The following is a 22,567-nucleotide window of genomic DNA, read 5'->3' on the forward strand; positions in this document are numbered from 1 at the left end:
ACCCAGCATGTTCCTGTGAAAATTAAATACACTGGAGAACATGTGTACTTAAGCTGAATTTAAGCAGGCAAAGCAGGCATTGTTGCTGTTTAGAGACAGCAAAAATCAGCCTCTGAAATCATCTTCATAGGTTTCAAGGCCCCAAACGTCCTCCATAACGTGCAATTATATAATCCTCTTTAATCTTCTTGGAAGCAAAGCCCGTCCTTTGAGTATCCTACAGATGGAGATTTTCTATGATGACAATTCTAGCAGAAGCGATAGGAGAAAAAAAGCCACAGCTGTAGTGTCCATTACTACACAGTGGCATAGGAATTAGATCTGAAGCGGATGTGATTCAGATTACTAGAGTAGGGCTGCAATTGACACATATTTTCATTATTGATTGATTTGTCGATTATTTTCTTGATTAATTGATTAGTTATTTGATCCATAAGATTGTGAAAAATGTCCCAAAGCCCAAGGTGACATCCTCAAATGTCAAATGTCTGGTTTTGAAAATATGTTCAGTTTGCTGTCATAGAGCACTAAAGAAAGAAGAAAATCTTCACACTTGAGAAGCTGGAATAATTTTTTTCTTCTTTAAAAAAGGACTCTAAACAATGAATCAGTTATGGTAATAGTTGGCAATTAATTGAGCAGTTGGTAACTAAACAATTATTTGACTAATCATTGCAACTCTAATCTACAGACAGAATGTGTGGTTAATGCTGAGCAAACCCTTATTATGAGACAACAAGAGGATGCAGGTGGATGAGAGCTGTGTGTGTGTGTGTGTGTGTGTGTGTGTGTGTGTGTGTGTGTGTGTGTGTGTGTGTGTGTCTAGTATGTGTGAAGGTGTCTCTCTCCTGTCCATCGCATCTGGCCAACACAAGTCTGACGTGACATTTCCCCAGGACGTCAAGTTACAGGAAATGGGGGTCAAGGCTGGAGGATTATAAATCTAAAACTCATTTTTCCTGCTGTCATTCCCTTGTTCCTCCTCCACTCCTGTCACGCTAGCCGCTCTTGGGTTTATATTTACAAGTAAATGAATGAAATCATGGAGTATTTTGGTGAGTGTTTCTCCAAAAAAATTTGCATAGCTTAAGATTTCCTCAAACTTTCCTCACAGCTGCGAGCCTTATTATGTTCAGCAGCTCATTCAGGATTTAAAGAGCATTATTGGCTTCAACCTGCCAGCCCCGATGAAGAGGCGAACAAAACAACATGCAGTGTCACAGTATGAATAATAAAAAACCTACAGAAATGGAAAACTTCCTCTCACACACAGACAAAAGTATCTCCGAGTGATTTCGCTCGCATACACAGGATGACAGAAAAAAATAAAAAGGGAAAAAAATTTCAACTTATCTCCTCGCTGGAAGACATACAGGATGCAGCACCACAGTGCGATTTAGACTCATAATTTCAGCAGGATGCCTTCAAATGTTTATCATTCAGCGATGAGTGAGAGCTCCAGCAGAGCCCACAATAACTCAACATGCTACCAGTGATCTTCACAAGGACAGTTTAGCATAACCTTCGTCGGGCTGAGGGTGTAATTCTGTCAGGTAGCAGACAGGGTGGGTAAAAAGGACCCCAGTACAATAAGGCAGCAGTGAACACACAGCAGTCGTTATAGTTAGGCAGTAAGCTTATGGGCTTGTTGTGATTTACTGTGGGCCATCTCTGAAATATGTTGCACACACCCAACCAGCAATTAGACCCAGATACAGACACACACACACACACACACACACACACACACACACACACACACAAACACTAACTCTCCTATTTTTCCTTACCATTAGCTATTTGTAGACAGAGCACACTGAAAGGTGCTTTCCTACCTTGGTGCAATCAGAATCTGGTGTGGTTTGCTTAGGCTGTTGTGAAAGCATCAATCATACCCTGCTGCAAGTTTAAAGCAGATTTTAGTGAGATTTGTTTATGTTGTAAAAGCAATTCAAATCAACCGTAGGATTTTAGCACTTGCAAATCAAAAGCTACGCTATTGTTAAATCCATATGCTCATCGAGAACTGTAACAAAAGACATTTCCTGATTTGTAGGCTATAAGCCATGTATAGTAATGATATACTGTACAGTATAACAAAGTGAAAAGGAGTAAAATGAGGGGTGTACAAAAAGTATAAAAGTGTATAATTGTATAATATTCATTCCTGCTTTCTGTGGTTCCTGGCTGCAGAACAGAAATAATAAATGAATTCAATTGCAAGATGAAAGATAAAACGTCAACACTCACGTCATTAGTGACTCAGCTGAAAGTAAATATGGCACAATTAAGTGGAAATGCAAAGAAACAAGACAGCAAAGAGAGGAAGGAGCCAAGACAAATAATCTGTTTGTAGACCAGAAGTAAGTGAAATTCTACAAAGTGCTGCACTCTCTAATTGGGATACAGAAGCAAGGAGTAAGTGAAAAAATATATTATCTACACACACACACACACACACACACACACACACACACACACACACACACACACACACACACACACACACACACACACACACACACACACACAGTGCAGCCCATCTCATCAGCAGGTTGTCCTGATGAAACATGGTGTTGCGGGGACCCTTTCACAGCCCTCATTTCCAAACATAGTGCAGCCTGAAGACACTGACACAAGCTGCAGGGAAAGAGCTAACAGCACACAGCAACTACTGATGTCACCACCACAGAAAGACTCGTTGTCATATGAATCATTTGTGATTTGAGATGCACAATTTTAAAGGTATTTTTGTCCTCTTTGATGCATAGTTCTTACAAAATCTAAATGTAGAGCAATGGCTTCTGGGAATACAACACATGGTGTAGGCACACAGTTTTCCTTAAAATATTATAGAGGTCATCATTTTCATTGGTAAGGCATTAAAGGCAGCCAATTTACTTCAGAGTGAAAAATTAAGACAAACTGTTGGAGGCCAATCGTAAAAATGTTTCACCGGTCTGCCTGGTGTGATGGCAGCCATCCCTTCCGTGCCGATGGCAACCAAAACAATAACTTGTGAAAGGAAACAAAACAACAGAACAACAAAAATGCTTTCTCAGGCTGCAAGCTCAGGTGTATTTGTTCTAAGACATCAAATTGAGCTCAAGCTGTGCATTACATCCCATAGCCTTGTTTCCTGTAGCATCAGCAGAGCCTGCAGCCTCTCCAGGGGGACGAGTGTGTCCCTGCAGCCTGAGCTCAGCCAGCAGAGCAGACAGAGGCCAGCTGAGCTGACTGAGCAGGACTGGCTCTGAAGGCAGGAGGACAAAAAGACACTATTCACCTCCAACATCTGTCCTATAGAGACAGAGACAGCCTGAGACAAGAACAGTCTGTACAATATGCTAGTATGTGTGCATCTATCCCAAAAGTCTGGATGTGGTGCTGCCAAACTTTCTGTTCTGACCCCAGATACAAGTTATGAAAGAGGTTTCTCAGTGTAAAGTTATAATACAGTCATACATTACCTTTTTTAAAAAAAATTCAGGCTGCAACTATCAATTATTTTTATTATCAATTATACTTTGTACTAATCGTGTTAAAAAGAGTAGATCAATGAATCGATTGACAGAATATGATTCTTAAAACACTCTGGTTTCAGCTTCCTAAATGTGAGGATTTGCTGTATTTCTATTTGATATGATGGTAAACTGAATATATATTTGGGGTTTGAACTGCTGTTTAAACAACACATGTAATTTCAATTTATCACTTTAGGCTTAGGAAACTTGTAATGAGCTTTTTTCTAAATAAATATTTTTAGTAAGAATAATGGTGAGTTCCACTAAATCAATTACTGTTGAGTCACTAAAATCTCAGAAGGGTTTTGCATTTTCCCCCTCAGTAAACAACTTAAACTATTCATCCATTATCAGAACTTTTATATATATTTTCTGTTAATCTACAAGATTTTTTTCCCCACTACTGAATCGTTCAATGGTAAACTCATCATCCGGATCATAAAAATGTCAGCACAATATGCCAGATATATGATAAAAATATATTATATTTGACAGATGAAAGAGCTCTACTCTAAATGATCTTGAGAATCAGATCACAAATGACCCCCACATCTGTAACTTGTATTTTACAGGAAACATTTGGTAAATGCAGTGGGGATGAGTGGAAGCACTGATGCTGGCGGCCTCCTCCAATTCTCTGAATATAGGGCACGTCATGTAAATGATGAATGCTCAGAGGCTGCTGCTCCACTTCCGGAAGGGCACAGAGTATGCAAATGTGTTACCCCAAACATGAATAGCAGAAAACAAAGAACAACACTACATGTCAGTTTTAATATCTTTATCCTTAAAATGATAAGATTTATGATGTTTGAGCTGCTGACAGAGGTCTTCAGATTTTCCACAGTAAGCTGAGGGAGCAGTCAGAGCAAAGTAGCAGGATGTCTGAGGATTTTAAGAAAGGTCTCAGAGCCATCAATGTTAGGTTTGATCATGTAAATGGTGGAGGACAGGCCATTTAAGTGGAACAGGGGGTTGGTTGTTGGCACTGGAGTGGAAATCTGAGACGTGCTGAGCGATAAGCGGGCCTGCTGCTTGTGCAGCGTCACTCAGGGTTTCACCTTCACCAGTTCGTCTTGTCCTGACAGCTGAGTAGATCTAGCTTCTACGGCGCTATTTAAAATAAGCAGTCCAAGCCTGTAAGAGCCTGCCTGTAAGAAATATTTCTTACAGGCATATTTCTTTCAGGCAGCCAGTTTTAACACTTACATGCCTAATGTGAATTGCATGTTATCAGAATATTCTCACTGAAGCAGCCAGTCTCAAGTCATGTCTGAAGAACTATCCATCAAGTCTGTCGGGAGAGAGATGCTAATCTTAGAGAGGGTTATACATCATCTAAACAGGCAACTGATAAGAAAAAAAACATTAACATAAACAAAAAAACAGCTTCATTTAAGCCTGTAATATTACATACTATCTTTTTAGTTTAGGCTCCTCAGATTTGACCATATTGTTGTTTATCAACTCAAATGTTCAGACCTGGTGGGTGTTATCACACTCACTGTGTTGGTTTCATTAACTTAGACTTTGAAATAAATGTACTTTGAGCACTTAATTTCAAACAGTGAGCGTTTGCTGCTGTGCCAGTAATGACAATGTTCTGTGTTTTGATTTGGCAGCAGCAGGATGCAACGCTGCCGCCACGACGCCTGACTACTTGAATATTTACCAGCCCCAATAAGACTTTAAAGCTGATGCTCTGCGATTATTGTTCCTCTTAATTCCTCTTACTTTCTCTGCTCGTGAAAAATCAGGAAATTCAGATACACATAAAATCATCTCCTTTGCTGTGGTTTTTGCGGTTGCCATGGTCACACAACAAGCTGCGTCGACAAGTTGAAAAAGCTGTTCCATCATGAATTTCGTCTGCAGCGACAAAAAACTGTGTGTGCTCACGAGAGAGGCAGCAACATGCAGAGGAAAGGCAGATGCTGCTTGCCAATGTGCTTATATTGAAAACAATGGAGGTGGCAGCGGCAAGTCAAGGCTAGTCAGTTTTATTTGTATAGCCCAATATTAAAAATTGCCTCAAGGGCCTTTAGTATCTGAACAGCAACACCACATCTTCCTTTATTAGATGCTCCAGACAGCTGCAACCGCATGCTGATTTTCATTTCTACATGCCAACTGACACTTTACGATGCAGACACTTTAACTACCTTCAGCACTTCCACTTCAACTGAAATTTCGACTAGTACCAGTGAGATGTAATTTGACGCTTCAGTTTAATTCATTTCTTACTACTTAACTGAAATTTAAACCATTTTCAGTGGTTACAGTGATTAAGCCCCAACTGACGCTTCAGCTCCTTTTAATTCTGGACTTCAATTGATACTTCAAACCCTTTCAAGTCTCACATCTTCACCTTGGAGCAAAACTATACAAATAAAACATCTTCAGGTCTTTTGAGTTGCACAACTTCCATAGCTCATTTACTTTAACTGCTCAAATAACACCAAGCAGTTCAAACACTTAAAGTCAGAGACTTCCATCTTAAAAGACCCTAACCATTCCAGCGAAATGTATCACATACGCTTCAACTAATATTTCACCTCATGTCAGCTCTTTCACTGGATTTTCAACTTCTTTCTGGACTTTCACTTCAACTGATCAAATGGTTCAAATTTTCTGAATGTTTACTTTAAATTGACAATTCAACTTCATTGCTAACTTCTATTCAAGTAGTTATATTTTAGACTTTCACCTCAATTACACCTTCCACAATGTTGGAATTAATTTAAACTACTTAATGCAACATTTAAGCAGCAAAGGACAGGGTCATTAATAAGACTTGAACCAGCTTTAAACAGCTATATTTGGAAGCTCCACCTAGCTGTGCAAAAACCAGACACAGAATCAAAACTCAAATGCAGGCATAACAACGCAGCTCTGGAGGACTGCATTTCCTGCTAACACTGTTATCTCTTCCCTACTGCAGAGTGACTTCACTGTTTGGACGCAGTGAGTAAACACACCCTGAAAATGACCCTTGCATATGTTTGACTGCCAGAGGATTTTCGCCACAACCTAATACACGCTCATGTCATACTTTAAAAAAAGCTTCTTAGGATTATTCAGACCTCTAATAGTCAGCATGATGTTAATATAAAACCATGTAGTATGTGTCAAACATACAAATCACCTTGTAAAAAAACATAACGTTGTTGCATGTTAGCCAACGCCACACAGCAGGGATAACAAACAGATTTGTCTGCCTCTACTTCATCTTAGCGGCATGGGTGCAGCTGGAAGCAATTCTGTTGTAGCGGCTGTGTATGCAGACGTGATTGCTACAGCTTGCCAGCAGCTCTATCTGACCAAATAAAGTGTGCGTCTGCTTCTTTTTCACTCAGTCCCCTGACATCAAATAAATATTTGGAATGTATGCCTCTTTCGTCAAGTCACACTGTAAAATAACAAGACTGTATTTCCAGACACTGTTTTGGCAGTACAGTTCTATGAATTTTAAGTATAGACTCCGGTCAGGTCTGCATGTTAGTGATTTCCAAAAATCTACATATTGTAGACCTGATCATCATATGAAAAACTCCGGCAATGTTCAAGTGCTGAGCAAGAAAAAATAATCTATTTGCAGTTAATGCATGTCATGTTTGCAGAATATTAAGCAGTTTCAACCCACACAGGTCTTCATCTATGTTCACAAAACTTTAAATAATGAGTATAATCAGTCTTCAAGAACACACTATCTTTGTTTTACTCCTAATGATACACAGATACACTTGTGAACAGAGTACTGTGCAAACAACACACAGTAAATACAGCATAAATGATTTATAAATACATTTAAGTAACAACCACAGGGGTTGTTACTTAGGTTTTTTTTGGGATATATAGTCAGCTAAATGTGAAACTGCTGCTGTGATTGGACAATCAAATCTGAGCAGCTAATCACTTCTCAATTTAATTAACTTAAAGGTAGAATGAGCAGAACAACGCCATCTAATGTCTCGAGATCGTAGTCGCAACAACCAAAAAGTAATTCCAGCAGTCGGGTTGCCAGGTCCGGTGCCGGATTTTATTTTAGCTCTAACTCTGTAAATATACCACTTTATCCACATGTCTAACCTTTTTAGGCGAGAAAGAAGTCATTTAGATCCACAATGTGACGCTAATTTGTCCAAATAACATCTGTTTAAAGTTTTGTTCCCGCGAATTCGGAGCCACTCAAGTTAGCCGTAGCGAGTAACGCACTTCCGGTCATTTTCACAAAATAAAACACCCGTTGCCTTTTATTATTAAGAAAACCATAACGATAGAGTTGGTGCTTTTATTTTGAAAACAGGAAGCGAACATACCCTCGCTGTAACTGACTTGAAACCACCGAGGTACATTACATTGTAACGCCCATAGACATATAAAGAATGTATGAATTCTTTATATGTCTATGGTAACGCCAGTGGGAGTAGCAGCAATGTCTCTGCGTGTACTGCCTAATCCTAAGCACCGATTGGCTTGTGTGTGGTGTCGTCAGAAGCAGAAGAGGCTCACGGTCGTAAACATCTAGTCACGTGTACTCTGAGATGGACGCGCAGGTCAGGAAATGACGTAAACGGACTGTATATGGTTTGTTATTTGTGTTATTACGTTACGTGTTGGACTAAATACATGGACATATTGAGGAAAGTATTCCGGTTTTATGGAAAACGGATTTCATATTTCACAAGAATGGATACTTGGCGAGCTGTACAGAAAGTGCTGAGTCATATGATGATCGTTGTGGATAAAGGGAAGACTTTGAAGGTATGTAGCATTTTAGCTTTTCTCACTTAGCTGAGTGGCTAGCCAAGCTAATCGCTAATACTATTACGGCTGTGAGCAACCATATAAGTCGTGAGTGGTCTTGAATGAATCAGAACAATCTAAGCTTTCCAACAATGTACGGCATGAGTATATATGTTTAAGGGTTGGTGTTTAAAACATTCAGAAGAACGGGTGGCTACCTCCTAACATCTGTCCTGTCCCGCGAACGGAACAGCGTGCGTTAAGAGGTTAATGATCAAATATCAAAATCCGAATAGCGTCAGAAAGTCAACCCACTCTCCACATTTCCATTGCTACCGTTTTGATACTTCATGGTACACAAACAAATAGCATCTCATATGAAAGCTAAGACCCTGGCGAGTTCAACAGTACCACTATTATTGCGCTTAAAACTCAGTGAACCAGCAGCCAAAGAATACAAAGTTAAACAACCACTTATTTACAGCGACTAACAGATATTCTGTCTTACCTTCGAAGTTTTGTGATGAAAAGTTGTACTTGAGAGCAAAAAACGCTGGTTTTAGTAAGTCCAACACGGCTCTACTTGTTTACAACTCCATTTCACCCAGTGCCAGCCTACAGTAGCTGCACCGGAACAACAGACAACCCTGGCAACCCGCAATTCCGGCCGCTAATTGGCTGGTACAGTGTATACAGAACGTGTCAGAACGTCATTGTCGAACCGTCAAAAAATTTTAAAAATATTAATTCAGACTAAATATTTTTTTTTATGGAAAAGCAATACTTTCATTCTGTACCCCTCAAAACGCCCCGTGGCTGTATTATTTTTTTTTTAAATATAGCTTTTAATAAATATTCTACATATTCAACCTTTAATTAAACACACAGATGCTAGAGTTGATTAATGTTATATTTATTTATTCAAAATATACTGTTGAGCATAGACATAGATAACAATTCAGCTAAAAATATGAAGAAAAACCCATAGGGGTTATTATTCTGCGTTACAGAAAGATAAATCTTAAGAGTCAAAACATGTTGAGAAGCAAAACCTAGTGGAACAGAAGCTAATATTAAAGTTGGACTCCATATGGACCTCCATAAAAAAATCAGGCTTCACACTAAACAGTGAAAACTCGGTTAATGTATGAAAAAAATACTCAAAAGAGTATCCACACTCGCTCCACACTTAATAGCAGAAAAATGGCTAAATCTCTTATTCATCCTTTTATGGTCAGGAAATAATAAAACTATGCAGCACAGCCATCATCTAGAAGTGTGACAGACGTAGCCCGGTTACTCAGCTGACTCTCAGCTGGTTAAACCTCTGTTCTATGTCCTCACCATCTTGTGTTTTCTGTTGCTAGACAACTGAATAAACATATAATAGTGAAGCGGTACACTGGTGTGTTACTGTGCTGAGATGTTGATTAAATCGGTATTATATGACAGCAAAGTTTACCTGGCAGATCACCTGTATTTTCAGCCACAGAGACACAGAAAGGTGTCACACAACCCCCCCCCCCCCCCCCCCCCCCCCCCGACAATGATTTTGTAATGCGTACCCTTGCCTACACTAAAACGTGGTGTCAGTGCTTTCAGATTCATCCAGGAGACCATTTTAAAACTTTAAAGACACACATGGTCTGCTGGACACCTTTGAGATGCATGATAGACACAGGTGTGAACGGTGATATGTCTCGGCTGTCCACTAATGATCGGATCACCAAAACGCATTTTAAAACTAAGTGTAAAACAGCCTCTGAGAGACCAATCAACTCATGCAACTCATCCTCTCTTTAATCCATAATATCTTTTTAATGAAACCATTTTTTTTAAATATGCCACTGAGACATATGTTAGATGAAGTAAAATGAGCTTTCAAAATCATAATGTGTTGCAGAAAAATATCTAATGACTTTCAATGGAGGAGTTTACTGTCACTACAATATATTAGACTCCTGATAAAGGGATGTTCTTACTTGACTTTTCCTGATTAAAACACTTCTCTCGGCACAATGAACTATCAGTTTACACTCTTTATGCTTGAGGAGTGCTCACTTGTTTTACAGCTGCAGTTATTGTGAGTCAAAGCAGATAAGAGCTTCTGCTAAATACCTAAACTGTATACAGCTGCAAAAGCAGGAAACCTTGTTAATGTGCAGACTGGAGCTGCGTCTCAATTCAGGGGCTGCATCTAAAGGCTGAACGTGTCACAGCTGCGTGACCGTAGCTGCCCCATTTCAAATGTTCCTACCAAATGCATTTTCATTGTAGTACTGTTAATAATAATAGTTAGTGTGAGACAGAGTATGCCACTCTGAATAGGTGCATTTTCAGGCGGGATTTAAGGGTGGAGACAGAGTCAGAAGTGTGAATGTTGGCGGGGGGCAGATCAGCTGAAAGCTCTTGACCCCATGGTGGTTAAGATGGCAGATGGGGCAGAGAGCTGGTTGGCAGAGGAGGATCGGAGAGTTCGAGAAGGTGTGTAGGATTTGATAGGGAGCCAATGAAGTTGCTGCAGGGCAGGAGTGATAGTCAATAGAGGGAGTTCTGGTTATGATACGAGCAGCTGCTTTGGGCTTCGAAAGATAATGTTACTTTATTATGTTTTAAATGACTTAGGCAAGAAGGTAACCATTTTGATTCCCTTATATGTGGTCAGTTTAGCCAAATAACAACTATTTGGAAATTTGCTCTGACGTTTGTGAGGAGGTTCTGGCCAGGTGAGAACAGCTGTTAGCTGCGCAACTCCTGAGAAGATCAGAAGTTAACATCCCTTGTCATCCTAAGGAGAACATGATCTGATGAACTGATCAGTGCAGCTCTTTGGTGATTCACTGCTGGCTCTTATGTCTCAGTTGCATTTTGATATATGATGTACCTCCTTTTGGAAGATAAATATTGGCCTGACGGATGAAATCTAACAATTATAGTTGCCACAATAGTTTCTCTGAATGTAAAGTGAAGCTTCATGTTTTTACTGGAAAGAACAACAGAGCTGCCTCTGAGGCTCTATAGCTATAATCACCACATTTCAATAAATATATTAAAACGAACAGCTCAGTTGAGGTTGCAGAGAGGCAGAGGAGAGGAGAGAGGCTCTTCTCTCTACTCGAGAGATTAGTTGAAAAATAAAAAGTACTGAATAAATGAATGAAAATGAAGTAAAAGTTCAGTACACTGTATTTCAGTTACAGCATTCATTATACCTATTTGCAACATGAATATAGTTCGTAAGAAGTGGAATAACAGGGTGTGTTCAGGTCCTTAAAAAGAAAATATTATAAATATTAGACTTTAGAAAATGTGTTTATGTGTATGATGGTTTTTTTTAAAGTATATTTTTTCGGGCTTTTTTGCCTTTAATGTACAGGACAGTAGAGATAGACAGGAAACAGGAGGCAGAGAGAGGGGGAACGACACGCAGGATAAGACCGCTCGGCTCGGGATTCAAACCGGGGTCACCTGCAACGAGGACTGTAGCCTCAACACATGGGGCGGGTGCTCTACCCGCTGAGCTATGCTCAACCCCATGTGTATGATGGTTACACTGCTGGACTAGGATGGCCTACCATAATAACAAAATAAAAATTTCTGGCTCAATTTCTACAAGCTGTGTCCCAATTGTCAACTACAGCTGTCAAGGTTGCTAGGCGACAGGAGCGGTGCTTCATGGCACAAGGCTAAGGGTGGGAACAGTTGGTGACTCAAATAGAAAATCCTCTGTAGACCAGCCCGTCTCTTTTAACAACGCTCAGTTCGGCCCTGGCGGTCCACGGCAGACACATCATTGTACACTACGTCCCTTGAAGAATGCGGCCCCTGAATTGAGACACAGCTTATAGAAGGCACAGTGAGGAGACGGACAATACAGCTGGCTGCTCCCTGCTGATTGGCCCTGACCCTCGATCTAAATGTACTATGGGTAATAAAAAAACTGGCCTGAGAAAGCAGAACTGGACCTACGTTTTGTGTTACACTGCTTCATTTATTAATGAGCATATAAATTATTACACAGGCATAACCAGGGCAGTCTTGCAGAAATTAGTGACTTACTCACTTTCATCTTGGATTTTTTTCCCCCTTTCAACAGATAATCACTAAAACCGATTATTGAACAAGCTTTTTCCCCACACAACCCTCACAACTGCACAAGAACTGCTGCTTAATTTGACCTTCAACCCCAAACATAAAATTAGACTGAAACTGACCATGTGAATGTGTACCCACCACCTATCCCTCTCTCTCTCTGATTTGGAAACTGAAATGAGGAGCACTCCTATCAGCAGCAGGTCTAATTAAATCATCTGCAGCAAATCACAGACACAGGGAATTACAAGAGATTACAGCCCAGTCCAGTCCTGCCCAGACCCCCGAGAACAATGGCCTGTAATCTGTCTTAATTCCCCAGCTAATCAAGCAACGCAGGGCTCAGAGTCTCATGGCAGCAGCAGCGGGGTACAGCGGTTAACAGCCATCCAGATATCAAACTGACACAGGCAAAACTAAAAGGCAAAATTATACTAAACTTACTAAATTATAACTGCGTTGTGGTCATTCAACACTCCTGGATTTTTAACAGTTACCAAGATCTGCAACTGTCTCTGCCACACATTATCTTCCTCAAATTCTCATATTCATCGCTGCTTTTACAGACCGTTCCAAATCTAAAAAGGTAAAAGTTTTACACAACATCTTTCACTGCCTGCTCTTCTTTTATTGAATGCAATCTTTATAACGGTGTTACTAATGTGCAGGCTGCTTTCCCTCCCTCACATTAGGGGGCCAAGAGCTCAACATTAAGCCTTGCTTTAAGGTGCAAAACTTTAAAGACAGTACTTCCCCTTTCATTCACTGAGATGACCAGGAAATCTCTCCTCTCCGGTGATCCCTCCTCTCCCCTCTCCCCTTTCCGGCCTGTCAGACCAGTTACAGTACGAGGAGCACTCTCGTGATCTGCAGGTTTAACTGGCTGACAGTGTCCAACTATTGATGTCACTACAGTGGATTCAATTGTAATGAATCATCAAGATACTGTGCATGCAGGAGCTTGTGTACTTCTGTGGAAAATGATCACAGAGCGCACCTTTCCAGAAGAAACTCTTTCTCGAGGCTGTTTAATGTTTGTAAGCAAATACACACCCAGTTTCCAGCTGATTCAACATGCAATCCAAATTAATGTGGTTTACTACAGCTTTGAAATAAATCTTCATGAGTGTCATCATGATATTCAGTTGAAACAGTTTGGAGGACAGAATAAATATCATTAACGCTCACTGTCTCTCTAATGAAATACAATTAAACTGCACCCCAAACTGCTGCCTCTCAAATTAAGTTTAATCAACACATCAACACCCTCCCCCCCACCCCCACCCCCACCCCACCTTACTGCAGGTTGGACTGGATTGGCCATCAGTATGTTTTATTCAGTGTTAAGGGTCTACTCATGTCTATCTTTGCTAGTGCAGCTTCTCTGTGTTATCTCTATTTCTCTGATTTTTGCAACTTCTCCCAATTCCACATTTTCTAAATTTGTTTGTAATTCTTTGTAACTGATGGAGCGTCAGTATTCAGGCAGTGAATATAAGAACAAGAAATACTTTATTAATCACGGTGAAAGTTTAAGTATCACAACAACACTGTCCAGCAACACATAACACACAGTGTAACAGTTGAATAGTAAAATAGAAAAAGTTGTTATATCGTTGTAGTCCTCCTGAGTGTAAGCTTGTGGGAAGATATGTGTGATAGATTCATTTTCATGAGTGTGTTTGTTTAGTTTTCTTTTTTGTACAATCAATTTCATTTTACTTCAAAATAAATATAGAGCATCATTAAAAGTGAAGAAAAATATTATTTTTCTTCACTAAAAACATTTAATGAAACCTTGTGTTTGGTTCCTCCTTCTTGAGAAACACTTTGCTTTCTATGAGTGGGCAGAAGGTACTCGCTAATCTATGATAATTTCTAAGCTGAGATTGCTTTTGGAAACACCTGTTCATCACAAGGAGATCTGTAAGATGGATTTTACAATCATCTTTAAGCTATTCAGGATACCCTAAGATACTTTTAGGAAACAGTATCTATAGTATGCAGCTGTTATACATATTTTTGCATGCATGTTTCCTGCTCTCCATTAAAATGATCATTTTTACATCGAAGACCATATGGAAAATATACAAAACAGTCCCTTTGGTGCAGGAGGACAAAATAAACATTTGTAATGCACAACAGATGTACTAACATCTGACTCACTTAAGTTAAGTGCGAGCCAAAGTAATCATCTAAACAAGACAAAATAATTTGCGACGGACACTGCACCAGCTCTACTTTCTCCAATCAATGCAGCAGTTTATCTATTTATCTAGCAACAGCATGGGCTGACGTAAACATGCAGTGTGCCTTGAGCATCATCAGTGGTATGAGTAATAAGTGCAGTATCGCTCTCTGGATGAGGACATTATGCCAGCACTCCTCTAATGGAACATGACTCTTGTGTCTTTCCCATGGCTCCACTTCTGCATGAACGCTGCCTCTCTGCCCCACCACCCCAAGTGACCGCCAAGCTGGACAAACTCATTTATTTTGGGATGGGTGGGGGGTGGTGGGAAATTAAGACAGATGAGAGGCTAGTTGCCACGTCCTTCATAAAACCTGGTTACCAAAAATGATCTGTGGCGTTTAATAAAGGACATACCTTAGACACAAGGAGAAGCTTTCTGAGAGAGAAGATGGCACAGGAGAGAAAAAAAACAAATGATAGACAGAGAAAGAGGGCGATGGAACTGCTGGAGAAAAAGGAAAGCAGACTGAGGTAAGCCACAGGGGAGATGGCAGCCGTGGGTGCCCTTGAAATTGCCTGTCTCATTACTGCAGCAGCACGGTCATGCGTGGTGATGGCAGGCTCACAGAGAGCTCTCGGCTGGGCTCTGACAGTGGGAGAGTGAAAGACAGCCCTGTTTTTAAACCATCAGAGGAATGCTTCAAAAAGGTTGGCATGCTCATCTTCCTTTTTCGAACACCACACTACATTACCGCAAGGCGAACGGGAAAGAAAACGGCAGCACATTTCCATAATTAAACCCTGTGGTTGTTGTGGTCTGATAAGGAAGGAATAACTAGGTGTAAGAATGGCGTTAATAGAAGATAGCATGCAGGTGCATCTGAACACTTTGAATGACAGACCTGTGTGGGTGACTCAATCCCACAGTAATCATTTAATTCTTCAGCAGCGTGGGCTTCAGTGTGCGGGCCAGCATCACTGCACAGCTTCTATTCATCGTTTGCATACCATTTGCAGTATCCATAGTTTCTAGAACAAAGTTACGTCCCCAAATATGCATGAATAAACAGGATCTGCAGTCTTATATCCCTCCTTCCATTCTTATCTGGTCTTACACCACTGTCAAGTAGAGCGTAAAGATGTCTCCAGGGCATACAGACAGCAGGAACAGCTCTGCAATACTGTGGTCACACACAGCCCCCTGACAGTCTCCATCATCACAATTAAAAGCACTGTGGCTGCTGCAGCTTCCACTTTGTCCTCTGCTGCAGTTGACTTTAGGCCAAAGTGGTGTGATAAAAAGCGCACAGCTTCGTCCAGCTCCTATCAGGATTACAGCGATCCAGCCAATCACTGTTTAAGATGCCACCAGCACTCCGAGTGTAGCATGACTGAGGGAGAGAACAATTATCTCATCACCATTAACCATGTTGCCTAAAATAAAGGCATTATTCCCCAGAACATAAAGCACATGCTTTAAAGGGTGAAGGATGTGGCTCAGTAGATAAGAATGTCTGGCTTTGACCACATTTAATGAGTTCATAGTAAGAAAAAAAGTAAGTGAAAAAATTCCCAACAAAATAACAGCGAATAAAATGATTAGATTGCTTGGTATGTATTAGGTATTTGATTGTGCCTCAGTTTAATGTGTTATTTCTCAAGAAGTTGGAAATTATTATGCGTTAGGGGTGCTTTTTCCTCTTCTATGTTAGGTTTAAATTGATATGGTGCAATAAACCCCCTCCTAATCACAATGCATTAGTTCCCTTTAAATTCTTCGCTCCCTGAAGCAAATGGCAAGCAGCTGACAAATCCTCCTTGATTCTACCTTAATGTCCTTTATGTTGAAAAATATGTGTAGGCAAGCAATTACGTGCTGGGTGATGTGTTTGCATCACCATGCAACGGTTGGGTGCTGAATGTGTTTGTGCATTACAGATTTGGCCGCATGAGTGTTTACGGGTATGCAAATCAGCAGGAGGTAAAGCCCTCAATGCACAGCAAGACTCAGGGCCCGAGGTCAGCGGAGTGACATGCCAGGCTAAGGAGATTACAGACCAACCAGAGGCTGCCCTTGTCAGTGGCCACCAGCCAGCCAAGCACACTGTCAACACATAGTTAAGGCGGTGGTGGCATGACATAACAGAAGTCTGTCATATATCTGTACCCTGTGGGAAACTAGTCTGTTTGAGAATAGAAAATCAAAGGCTTTGAATAATGAAATGTGTGGTAACAGTGAGTCAAAGTTTATGTAAAGTATAAACCATGAACCCATTCACATTGCGAATTTTTGTATTCTATTGCTCCTGATGACGTGTGACCAAAGTTAGTCTTTATTTCATCAGCAAGTCTTGTTGAGAAAGGCGTTGAGAAAGGCGTCTGCCTTTTAACTAAGCATCTAAACTTCACTGTTATTTTTGTAGTACTGATTGTGAAACAAACTAACTTGTGTTTTGCTGTCAGAGGACAGAAAAGATAACAGAGAGGTGGAGGAGGATGGGACTGTGTCATCCTGCTCCTCTAGTGGGTGATGGGATGAGATGATGACACGACCTAAAAAGCAAACACTGCTGGGAAGATTGGACTGTAATAGCAAAAAATGGCAATTTAAACCAAACTACAGACTCTTTGTACAAAAGGTGTCATAGTTTTCAAGAATCTTACATCATTAGTTACACAACTCTAATGGAGGCAAATGAGAGAACAAGATTTAGGGGGGCCGAAGCAGACATAATTAAAGCCAGTCCTGGGTGCCATGTGCCAAAACTGTCAAACAATTCGACACAAAAAGGCCAAGCTTTGGCTCTCAACCTACCAAATCCTTTCCTCCTCATCTACAAACTTTCCCACCCTAGTAAAACGCTCAGGTTCATTTTAAAGATGCCACCGAGCTGGCACGACATGTATCCCTCTGGCCCAAATAGTCAGTTGCACTTTAACACATCCTCACCATGTTGTTGTGGCACTTCATTTTAACTTTCACTCTCGCACATTTGTTCCTATCTGACACACACAGCTTCTGGGTGCTCACTGGAAAGAAAAAAGAAATGATAATGAACCTCATTTGAACAAGTAAGGGAATAAAGTTAGAACAGACGCATTTGTAATCATGAACTTTGCGATCTTAGACGACATAACAGGAAATAATCGAAAAACACCATCTGTAACCTTGTTCTGATGTTTGTGTTTTTCTTGTAAGGATTTGAAGTTACGTAACAAACTACACCACTTGTAGATCTAAAAAGGGCGAGTATGCCAAGCTCATCATGGAACATGGTTGTTTCCGATGGGCCCCTGTGTGTACTGGAACTGTACTCCCTTTCAGTATTGTAGATCTGGGAAGCCTCCAAAGCTCCTTGCCAGAACACAAAATGCCAGATTGCTTCCTTGAAAAGAGCTCCAAGCAGAGGGACAAGCTGGTGTCCAAGGAAAGAGAAACGTCTTGTGCTGGGCCTAATTACTTCTGCTCCAAGATTACACAGTTTTGACCTTTTTCAGGCTTCCAGCGCAGAGCTTGATTGGAAATTAAGGAGGACACCATTGATGTTCACAGCGGTGTTAATTATATTTAATGCAGAACACAGAATGGTCAAAACTGCACTATACTATCCACCAACCGCCTGATTGTGTTTACATGTAATCTATTAATTTAATCTGCTGAATTTGTCTTCCATTCAGAGTCTTAATCCTTTCTTTCCTCCTTACAAACACTTCAATGGAGAAAAGAAATTTTATCGTAAAAACCAATAAAACTTAAAAGCAACAGTTGATTTTAAGTCAATTTTAGTTGGGGAGAGGTTTTTATATTAATCTGGCCAATAAGTGAGTGACATATCTGTTCTGTTGAAATAATCTTTAGTTGCCGCAAAAGCTGCAGCAGCGGCTGTTTTGTTTTTCACGTTGATCTAAGAAATATCTCAATTGAAGAGTTGTTATCACTGTAAATTGACCTGCTCATCCACACTTTCCGGCTCTGGCATATGAAGACACCTATCCTAAATCCATCTTATAAAGCTCTGATTGGTTCAGTTGTTTTACAGCCATCATGGAGCACAACACCAACCGATTGGAATCGCTGAAAAATCTGACATGCCGGCAGTCTCCAAGGTTTGCAACCAGGCTGGAGGATGTTAAGGCAGGACAATATGACCAGATGAATGTAAAAGGTCTCTGCAACGAGGAAGTTTATAGGACATCTGATGCTGCACTGACAGAGTATAAAACCCCCCAGAGAGTCAGCAGCACAGCTGAGTGTTAACCATCAACCATTCTCTTATCAGAAAGTTCACCCCGCTCTCTGCCAAGAAAACTGGAAAATGTTTTTTATGTTACACACAACAGATGTGCAACAGCAGACACAAGAAACGAGACAGACGACATAAAATTAGACTGGAATGTGTTTCTGTGCATATTGGAACGGAGGAGGAACAGGATTAGGAGCTTTGTTTCACAGTTATTGGATTTTAGCTCTGTGGGAATGGAATTATCCAAACACTGAGAGGAAAGTAAACACTGAACCATTCGGAATAATGTGGAAGAAATTACTCAAAGTAAATACATAGGACACATTAATACAAGCTTAAAAGAAGTTTATGTCTTCAAAGTCACAATCATGTATTGTCTTATAATAGATCATTAAGGGATTTCATAAGATCTGAATGCACTTGCATTCCTTGTCGAATCAAGATCTCTTTACTCATGCAAAACACATTTCTCATTTGTGTAAAAATATTTTAAACACTTGGATGTTTCTCTATATGCAGCAACAGCATCTACGGGACATGAGGTGCTCATGAGCATTAAACACCAGCAGTGGAGCTGCTCTATGGCAGCAGAGGACTGAGGTTGAGCTGTCTGGGCAGCTCCCACTGGGTGAATGAGTGCAACTGCCTGAATGTGATGGCTGGTGCTGATGGGTTTTAAGAAAATGTCAGCCTCACCGTTGCTAATGAGCTGTCACAGTGTGTGTGCTGGAACTGACCTGTATCTCCTCGTAAGCCTCGTCTATAGTGGTCACTTGGTGCTGCTCGTGTAGCGCCGGCTCGTCACAGAAAAAGCACACCAGACTTTTGTCAGTAAGGCAAAAGAGCTTGACTTTCTCGTGGTCCTTGCAGGGATAGGAGCTCCTCTGGGCGTTAAGGATGGCGTCCAGCGGGAAGGCCGAGTAGCGCTCCACAATGTTGGATAACTTGAGGCTTGGAGAGAGGAGAGGATCGGTGAAGGTCCTGCGGCACTCAGGGCAGTCCCGTGCTCCGTGAGGCTCCTGTCTGCTCCAGTGCTCGGTGATACACTTTCGGCAGAAATAGTGCTCACAGCCAAAGCTGACTGGGTCCTGGTAGATGCTGAGGCAGATGGAACAGAGGAGCTCGTCCTTCAGACAGCAAGCCATTTGCAAAGACGGAGACTGAGCGGCATCTACGAGGGCAGTGCTTTGGAGCTTTGGAGTGTACTTGGTTTAATCTTCAGCTGAGTGGTTCACTGCCATGTGGGAGTTGACTGACAATACTTGGGAAATTTTGGAGTTTCTCCTTTATTGTCTCTGTTAGAATATGATAAATAAAAACAATGAGATGTCATTACTCTGTTGTTAGAAAGTAGCACCACCCCTGCATGATCTAATACATTTATAACAAAGAAATCATTCACAGTGGCAGATTATTTGGTTACACATTAACAAAATGATCTTCAGTGAGTACCCAGTTCAGTTATTATGTTCCTCACAAAGATTTCAGTGAGCTGTCATAACTGGCCATCTCTTCACACTGCTATATAACCCAAACCTGAGATTGAAAGTAGAGCTGTAATGATTATTTGTTTAATCAAGGGCTGCAAATAATAATAATTTATTATTGATTAACTTGTCAATTATTTTCTCAATTGGTTGATTAGTTGTGTGGTCTACAACATGTCAGAGCCTAAGCTGACATCCTCAAATGTCTGTTTTTATCCCGTCCAACAGTCCACAACCCAAACATATTCAGTTTACTGTCCTAGAAGACTAAAGAAAACAGAAAATGTTCATATTTTAGAACCTGGAATCAGAGAAGGTGGAAATGTTCAAAACCATTAATCAATTCTTTTTTTAAATCTATCACTTAACCAGCTAATGGTTGCAGCTCTAGTTTAAATCGACTATACATTTTAAGAAACACATTCTTGAGGCAAAGCTCCACAAACCTAAAAGTTTGCTAGTTCACTTAAACTGTCATGATGGTAGATCGAACATCTTTTGATGGTGGACTGTTGGTCAAATAAATCAAGCAATTTGAAGACGTTACCATTCGATGTGGGAAAATGGGTACCTTGGAAGATTTCATATACCAGACCAGTGCTCAATTGAGAAAATCAGATCGATAATGAAAATGATTGTTAGTTGCAGCCCTATTTGAAAGCACTTTTTCTCAGAGGATACCTGTGCTGTTGATCAAATCACCTTGAAAAGGAGGATGACAGCATAAAGAACCTGCAATATGTCCAAGGTTGCTCTTGTAACCTTTATAATTTAATCATTAAACTCCATTTTAATGCCATTTTACTTCACCAGAGATGAGATGCAACCCAGATTACCATTGCTCTCTTTTCCTCTCCACTGGTGATGCTTTTATCAAAACACCTCTTCACCTTGCTACATCCCTTTACACCCTCATTGTGAAGGATCTTTTCGGTCTGCACCAACCAAGAGCAAACACCTGCAGCAGTATTATCTCCGCTGCTATCTTCTAACATGCTTTCCTTTTAAATCCAGCTTACAGGAGAGTTTCAGCAACCCCGGACTGAGCTGTCTAAATCTTTCAATCAACCATCAACTATCGAGTCAGCATCCACAGATGAGAGTATGTGCTCTTTAACTGGCCAGCTCCAACCTTGCTTGCTTACTAGCTGGATTTGTAAACATACCCTACCAAAACCACGACACCAGCAGCCACAGTGGAAAGATGAGAGGACACACACACACACACACACACACACACACACACACACACACGAGCGCACGCATACGCACGCACACACACACAGGGACAAAAAGGAGGCGAACGAAACACTAATTTAATAAGCAACATGTTAAAAAAGCTGAACTCGGAGAAAGCAGACGAATCGTAAAGACATCCTCTTATGACAATTAATAATCTTAGAAAAGGATAAAACACAGAAGCAAATCCCCCTCAACTCACCAGTTAGTCTGCGGCGACATCAGCGGCTCCAGAGCAAGTCTCTATCAGGAAGGAGAGCAACACACAGCGGCAACAGGCGAGACCAACTGTCCCGAACAATGGGGGTGCGGGGGGGTTTATCAAAGAAAAATTATTACAGGAATCCGTCTATAAATACGATGTTAGAAGAATATGAGTTAATTGATATTTGATGTAGGGCTTTAAGTGATGTTCCTGAGTAAATACGAGCCGTATAAATAACGATCTGGAAGTTTTATCCCCCTGTAATAATGGAGTTGCTCACCCCGCTCTCGGTTTTCCTTGCATCGCTGCTATGGTGCCTTGATTGTAACCAACAAACAAAAACAAAAAAAAACAAAATACACTGACTGCAACTTAATCCGCATGAAAAACTGTTTAACTTGAAAACAAGTGTAGGAGCTGCCATGAACATGGACTGTCACTGTTCAAAGAAGCGTCTTTATGAGCCAGTGGTCAGAGGCTGCAGTACCCGCTTTAAACCAGCAGGTGTCAGGAGCGTGCGACAGAAAACTCCCCACTCCTCCCGGTTTGTACTCATGTTTACACCCTATGGTTACACCCTGTACACCTATTACACTAATTGTCACTCATCCATCTGATCCTTATAAGAATTATGGGCAAATCACAGGTCAGTATATGCTGAAAAATATGTATTTTTGTATATTTATGGAAGATTTTTTTATCACTTTAACACATGCACTCCAGTTAATAAAGTTAATTATCATTAGGAGTAATGAAAGGGGTTATAAGTCATGTCAGGAAGGGGGAAAGGCCAATGTAAGAGATATTTTAACAAGAAGCCTGTATTATAAACTGGG

The 22,567-nt window shown here is 40.7% G+C and overlaps 1 protein-coding gene across 2 annotated transcripts in view; it reads right to left on the reverse strand.

Annotated features, from left to right (window-relative positions):
• The window catches only part of LOC128356014 (E3 ubiquitin-protein ligase TRIM62), a 31,790-nt gene extending 10,027 nt beyond the window's left edge, over positions 1-21,763 (reverse strand). For both annotated transcript variants that reach the window (XM_053316432.1, XM_053316431.1), the window contains exons 1-2: positions 21,729-21,763; positions 19,538-20,095 (exon numbers count right to left, since the gene is read on the reverse strand). In XM_053316432.1, coding sequence (XP_053172407.1) covers positions 19,538-19,945 — 408 coding nt within the window. In that variant the 5' untranslated portion in view covers positions 19,946-20,095; positions 21,729-21,763. The remainder of the gene's footprint in view (positions 1-19,537; positions 20,096-21,728) is intronic.
• Between the last annotated feature and the right edge of the window lie 804 nt (positions 21,764-22,567).

This window comes from Scomber japonicus, chromosome 3 (genome assembly GCF_027409825.1).
Source record: "Scomber japonicus isolate fScoJap1 chromosome 3, fScoJap1.pri, whole genome shotgun sequence".
NCBI lineage: Eukaryota > Metazoa > Chordata > Actinopteri > Scombriformes > Scombridae > Scomber > Scomber japonicus.